Source organism: Scardinius erythrophthalmus (assembly GCF_964197995.2).
Source record: "Scardinius erythrophthalmus genome assembly, chromosome: 22".
Lineage (NCBI taxonomy): Eukaryota > Metazoa > Chordata > Actinopteri > Cypriniformes > Leuciscidae > Scardinius > Scardinius erythrophthalmus.
This window is the reverse complement of record NC_138242.1, coordinates 34,609,650-34,617,149: the sequence shown is the minus strand read 5'-3', so window position 1 is coordinate 34,617,149 and position 7,500 is coordinate 34,609,650. Positions and strand designations below refer to the sequence as shown.

Below are 7,500 nucleotides of genomic sequence, written 5' to 3'. Positions count from 1 at the left end.
TCACACACACCTCTAGCAGCAGCTGGCTCTCAGGAACACATGTGTCTGTCGTGTTGCTCTTCTTCCCGCTCACGTGTTTCTCACGAGGGTTTTCCTGAGCAGCTGCTGGAACAGGAAAGAATACTGTAAAATTATTCATACATTCATTTACATTAAATTTGATTTCTTAAAAGTGACTGGCATGATTTTTCCATTGTGTGAACAGTGAACTTCAGTTCCGTTCCTGTTTTTGTCAGCAGCATTATTCTAATGGTAACGTAAGAGAAAAGCTCATTGTGTTTGGAAATGCTTTAAACGCTTCCGTTATTTGATGTTATTTCATGTTCTCCTCATAAAAGTGTCTTCATGTTCTTGACCAACTAATATGACTGTAATAATTGTGTTATTACAGACTTGTGTTTGTATCACAGCATTACAGTCATCGGAATGTCATGTTCAGCTCGAGAAAACATTTACAACCTGATGTGCATCTAAAGGGTTAACACACTGAGATCTTCATCTCACTCAAGCTGAAATATTTTTCAAGGAGGAAAAACTGTCTATCTTACAAACTCGCACAGTAGTTAGAAGTCAAAGCGATGGGGATCAGACGCTTCAGTGAGTTAAACTGTCTTTGCTCTGTTATTTCTCTGGCTTCTTCTTTGCCCCTGAAAGGTTCAGTGGAGCAGCTCGAGTGAACAGACTGACACGCGCTGAGCCCCGCCCCCTCACTGAGCCCCGCCCCCTAACCTCTCTGACCAACCAGCACAGGAAACACACACACACACACACAGAGAGAGAGAGAGAGAGAGAGAGAGGCGCTGGGTGAGCGAGAGCTGCTGTCACGCGATCCTCTTCTGTCAGTCTGCAGTGTGTCTGACAGCTCTGGCGTGAGGCCAAGCCCTTGCGTGCAAACGAGGAACCCACATTAGCCTATAAAGACTTTCAGAAGAACAACAGCTGTTAAATATTGATGACTGCTGGCAGGCTGTGAATGCTTCGCCACAGAAGGTTAAGCTCGATGTTATGGAGCCTAACGGTTCATTATATGAGCTATTGTGTGTCTCTATCTGCTGCTGTCATGTGACATCAAACACATCAGTTTGTTGTTCACATTCGTTCTAATTGACTAATCTTCTGCTTGAGGAACCAAAAAATGTGCCTCTGTCAGAAATTTTAATACAACTGAGAGGAAACAAACTGCACTGAATGATTCTCACATTTAGAAATCAAAAGTTTAAATGAATGAAGTAAAAATTCACGTTTAGGAAATAACTTTCTGATCCTAGAAATGGTTTAGAAGAAGCACATATTTAGATCTCCACGATATCTGACCTGCAGACACAGGATTAAAATGTATGAGGCACCAGGAACATAAAACACTTTCAATATGACAGCAAGCATAACTGAAGCTTTATATGTAAATAATCATATTTCCACAAATAACGGCACAAAGCAGTTTCACATTCAGAGAGACATGTTCAGGCACACAACTAAAGATCATTTTAATAATCTGTCAGTTACTTCTTCAATTAATTAGATAAAAGACAAATGTGTGTGTGTGTGGGTGTGTCTCTTTAATATTCGAAGGTTCCAGGCCACCACTAAGATCTCAGTAATGCGGGTCCTTGAGTTGCAGTATGCTGACGACTGCGTGTTCGTGGCACATACCCCAGAAGACCTGCAAATTATCCTTGCTGCTGCTGTGAAGACCTATAGCAGATTGGGCTTGTCAGTTAATACCACCAAAACTGAAGTGATATGCCAATGGAGGCTTTACCCTCCACCTACCATGCCTGTTTTTACCATAGAACAACAACCACTTACAACAGTGCCATCCTTTAAGTATCTAGGCAGCATTGTATCAGAGGACTGCAATCTCGATTACGAAATAAATAATCGGATAAGGCAAGCTTCTGCAGCCTTTGGCAAACTTCGACGCAAGGTCTTTCAAAATAAGCACCTTCAATTGGGCACTAAAGTTACCATCTATAAAGCTGTGTGCATCACCACTCTTCTTTATAGATGTGAAGCCTGGGTCATACACAGCCATCACCTAAGATTGCTGGAGCGTTTCCATATAAGGTGCTTGCAGCGAATCTTGGGGATCACATGCTATGACCATGTACCACATTCTGAAGTGCTTGCTAGAACAAACTGCAAGAGTATGGAGGCAACAGTCACTGAACATCAACTACGCTGGCTTGGGCATGTTATTAGGATGCCTCAAGATCGTCTACCACAACAAATACTTTATGGTCAGCTGCACCATGGCCGCAGTTCTGCAGGGGGTCAGAAAAAGCGGTACAAAGACCAACTAAAAACATCACTAGTAAAGTGTCAAATTAATCCATCATGCCTTGAGGAATTCGCAGCAAACCGAAGCACCTGGAAGCAGCTCTGCCACACAGGAATAGTGCAGCTGGAATCGGAGAGGAATATAAGGAAACAACAAAAAAGACTACGGAGACATGCAACCATGTCTGCCTCTACAAACTCAGACTTCACATGCCCAATATGTAATAAAATTTGTGGATCAAGGATTGGACTCTACAGTCATAAAAGAGTACACCGCAAATGAAGTGGAATGTCATCATCGGATACGATGGACTACCAAGAGAGAGAGAGAGAGAATACACTAAGTACACTAAATGTTTTGAACACTTGTGCATGTCATTATAGAGCTGTCATGCTCTCTCTCTCTCTCTCTAGTTTTGGGAAAGGGTTATTTTTGTCTCTAATCTGTAAGGCACCAGCTTCAGTTTATGAGTTAGAGAGACAGTCTGTGATATTTTAATCCATCCTCGCAGCTCATTGAGGATCATAATCAGCGAATGCTAATTGTGATCAGAAATTCTGCCACAATAATGGACGTCAAACCTCAGAACAGCTGCAACTCTGTCTATTAATGTTTGTTTTAAAACACTTACAACCCAAGCGTATGTGTGAGATTGTCCTAACAAGAGAAATGGATATGTTTTGGATGGAGTCCAGTGGGTCAAAGTCACCCAACACCAAAACAGCCATCATGAATTAGCCAAGCTGATACGGATCAGTGACATCACTTGATCCCAGCAAATTAGCGGATATTCCAGCCACCGCCACTGGATTAATTACTGCCTCATCAGCCACCGTTGATCTGTTCTCAGCACATTCCTTTAATGGTTAAAATTAATGAAACCCAATTACACGACATCTCCTCTTTAGAGAGTAAAAACATGAATACGGCATCTCCCACAGGACATAACATGTGTTTCTCTCACAGCGCTCATTGAAGGTGGCGTGTGCTTCAGTTCTCTAGTTCTCCACCGCCCACAAACACCACAGACAATTATCACTGCCACAGAATCAATTTGCTTTGGCTTCCTGAGTAAATAAACGGCTTGCAGCGGCAGAGAGGCATGTTTCATCAGGCCCGTGGGAACACGTCAGACAAGCGTGTTCTAAACGTGTGTTTCATCGGGTCCTTCAAATTATATGTAAGTGTGAACTTGTGAAACGCGTGTTTCATCGGGTCTGGATCCGGCCCGCGGGAACACGTCAGACAAGCGTGTTCTAAACGTGTGTTTCATCGGGTCTGGATCCGGCCCGCGGGAACACGTCAGACAAGCGTGTTTTAAACGCGTTTCATCGGGTCTGGATCCGGCCCGCGGGAACACGTCAGACAAGCGTGTTCTAAACGTGTGTTTCATCGGGTCTGGATCCGGCCCGTGAGAACACATCAGACAAGCGTGTTCTAAACGTGTGTTTCATCGGGTCTGGATCCGGCCTGCGGGAACACGTCAGACAAGCGTGTTCTAAACACGTGTTTCATCGGGTCTGGATCCGGCCTGCGGGAACACGTCAGACAAGCGTGTTCTAAACACGTGTTTCATCGGGTCTGGATCCGGCCCGTGAGAACACATCAGACAAGCGTGTTCTAAACGCGTGTTTCATCGGGTCTGGATCCGGCCCGCGGGAACACGTCAGACAAGCGTGTTCTAAACACGTGTTTCATCGGGTCTGGATCCGGCCTGCGGGAACACGTCAGACAAGCGTGTTCTAAACGCGTGTTTCATCGGGTCTGGATCCGGGCCGTGGGAACACGTCAGACAAGCGTGTTCTAAACACGTGTTTCATCGGGTCTGGATCCGGCCTGCGGGAACACGTCAGACTCGCGTGTTCTAAACGTGTGTTTCATCGGGTCCTTCAAATTATATGTAAGTGTGAACTCGTGAAAAGCGTGTTTCATCGGGTCTGGATCCGGCCCGCGGGAACACGTCAGACAAGCGTGTTCTAAACGTGTGTTTCATCGGGTCTGGATCCGGCCCGCGGGAACACGTCAGACAAGCGTGTTCTAAACGTGTGTTTCATCGGGTCTGGATCCGGCCTGCGGGAACACGTCAGACAAGCGTGTTCTAAACACGTGTTTCATCGGGTCTGGATCCGGCCTGCGGGAACACGTCAGACAAGCGTGTTCTAAACACGTGTTTCATCGGGTCTGGATCCGGCCCGTGAGAACACATCAGACAAGCGTGTTCTAAACGCGTGTTTCATCGGGTCTGGATCCGGCCCGCGGGAACACGTCAGACAAGCGTGTTCTAAACGCGTGTTTCATCGGGTCTGGATCCGGCCTGCGGGAACACGTCAGACAAGCGTGTTCTAAACGCGTGTTTCATCGGGTCTGGATCCGGCCCGCGGGAACACGTCAGACAAGCGTGTTCTAAACACGTGTTTCATCGGGTCTGGATCCGGCCTGCGGGAACACGTCAGACAAGCGTGTTCTAAACGCGTGTTTCATCGGGTCTGGATCCGGGCCGCGGGAACACGTCAGACAAGCGTGTTCTAAACACGTGTTTCATCGGGTCTGGATCCGGCCTGCGGGAACACGTCAGACTCGCGTGTTCTAAACGTGTGTTTCATCGGGTCCTTCAAATTATATGTAAGTGTGAACTCGTGAAACGCGTGTTTCATCGGGTCTGGATCCGGGCCGCGGGAACACGTCAGACAAGCGTGTTCTAAACACGTGTTTCATCGGGTCTGGATCCGGCCTGCGGGAACACGTCAGACAAGCGTGTTCTAAACGCGTGTTTCATCGGGTCTGGATCCGGCCCGCGGGAACACGTCAGACAAGCGTGTTCTAAACACGTGTTTCATCGGGTCTGGATCCGGCCTGCGGGAACACGTCAGACAAGCGTGTTCTAAACACGTGTTTCATCGGGTCTGGATCCGGCCCGTGAGAACACATCAGACAAGCGTGTTCTAAACGCGTGTTTCATCGGGTCTGGATCCGGCCCGCGGGAACACGTCAGACAAGCGTGTTCTAAACACGTGTTTCATCGGGTCTGGATCCGGCCTGCGGGAACACGTCAGACAAGCGTGTTCTAAACGCGTGTTTCATCGGGTCTGGATCCGGGCCGCGGGAACACGTCAGACAAGCGTGTTCTAAACACGTGTTTCGTCGGGTCTGGATCCGGCCTGCGGGAACACGTCAGACTCGCGTGTTCTAAACGTGTGTTTCATCGGGTCCTTCAAATTATATGTAAGTGTGAACTCGTGAAACGCGTGTTTCATCGGGTCTGGATCCGGCCCGCGGGAACACGTCAGACAAGCGTGTTCTAAACACGTGTTTCATCGGGTCTGGATCCGGCCTGCGGGAACACGTCAGACAAGCGTGTTCTAAACGCGTGTTTCATCGGGTCTGGATCCGGGCCGCGGGAACACGTCAGACAAGCGTGTTCTAAACACGTGTTTCATCGGGTCTGGATCCGGCCTGCGGGAACACGTCAGACTCGCGTGTTCTAAACACGTGTTTCATCGGGTCTGGATCCGGCCCGTGAGAACACATCAGACAAGCGTGTTCTAAACGTGTGTTTCATCGGGTCTGGATCCGGCCTGCGGGAACACGTCAGACAAGCGTGTTCTAAACACGTGTTTCATCGGGTCTGGATCCGGCCTGCGGGAACAAGTCAGACAAGCGTGTTCTAAACACGTGTTTCATCGGGTCTGGATCCGGCCCGTGAGAACACATCAGACAAGCGTGTTCTAAACGCGTGTTTCATCGGGTCTGGATCCGGCCCGCGGGAACACGTCAGACAAGCGTGTTCTAAACACGTGTTTCATCGGGTCTGGATCCGGCCTGCGGGAACACGTCAGACAAGCGTGTTCTAAACGCGTGTTTCATCGGGTCTGGATCCGGGCCGCGGGAACACGTCAGACAAGCGTGTTCTAAACACGTGTTTCATCGGGTCTGGATCCGGCCTGCGGGAACACGTCAAACTCGCATGTTCTAAACACGTGTTTCATCGGGTCTGGATCCGGCCCGTGGGAACACGTCAGACAAGCGTGTTCTAAACGCGTGTTTCATCAGGTCTGGATCCGGCCCGTGGGAACACGTCAGACTCGCGTGTTCTAAACGCGTGTTTCATCAGGTCTGGATCCGGCCCGTGGGAACACGTCAGACTCGCGTGTTCTAAACGCGTGTTTCATCAGGTCTGGATCCGGCCCGTGGGAACACGTCAGACAAGCGTGTTCTAAACGCGTGTTTCATCAGGTCTGGATCCGGCCCGTGGGAACACGTCAGACAAGCGTGTTCTAAACGCGTGTTTCATCAGGTCTGGATCCGGCCCGCGGGAACACGTCAGACACGCGTGTTCTAAACGTGTTCCAGTATCAAAGCATATTTATTTCTCGTAGGTTATTCTGTGCTGGTAGGTGATTTTGTTCTGTTCAAATCTAACTCAGGAGAGCCAAATAGAGCCTGGACCGCAGTGAAATTGAGTCTGCTGGAAACTCACACACTGCCTGGCCAGTCTTTAGTTTTGATAACGGAGAGTATCCGTTTAGACAACCTTATGCAACATCACAACATTTATTTCCATCATCAATTCATTAACCCTGCAGCCGCTCTCTAAATTCTCCAGCACAGACTTTCAGTGAGTTTAAAGTCACAACTCCGGTGAAAATGATTCCTCGGCTCCCAAATCATTCTTCACAATTTGAACCCCATGAACCTTGGCATTGGAATAAAGCCATGGGCTTCATCTTCATACATGGATGTTTAAGAAATGAAAAGCTGCTCACTGTATCAGTTGGGGTTAAAAGCCAGAACATGCCAGACACATATAAATCACTGCAATAATTTTCCAATAATTATCTGAAGTGTCTGTTTATTTAAATCCAAACAGTGTTTTTTGTCCAGGTGAATCTCTGAAATGTTAGAAAGTGTTTCTCATCTACAAAATGAATGATTTCAGGCTCGAAGGAACGTGCTAATATGTCATGAATGGATCTGAGAGTGTCTGCAGGCTGTCTGTGTTTGAGACGGTTCTCCAGGCTTCCCAGAGCCGGGCGGGTAAATCCCAGTCCTGGACTGGTTCCCAGGCGTTGCGTGCAGAAGGGCGGATCCTACGAAGCCACAAACCCTTCAGTCCTGCACAGCTGGAGAATCAGAGGTTTATACTGAAGACAGAAGCTGGACACACTGATCTCACACACGCCAGCACAACAACAGCCTCATTTATTAAACCATCAACAAAAGCT

General features: G+C 48.1%; 1 protein-coding gene across 2 annotated transcripts in view; it reads right to left on the bottom strand.

Annotated features, from left to right (window-relative positions):
- Window positions 1-7,500, bottom strand: part of ahrra (aryl-hydrocarbon receptor repressor a) — a 29,705-nt gene that overhangs the window by 11,022 nt on the left and 11,183 nt on the right. For both annotated transcript variants that reach the window (XM_081353400.1, XM_081353399.1), the window contains exon 4: window positions 11-102. In XM_081353400.1, coding sequence (XP_081209526.1) covers window positions 11-102 — 92 coding nt within the window. The remainder of the gene's footprint in view (window positions 1-10; window positions 103-7,500) is intronic.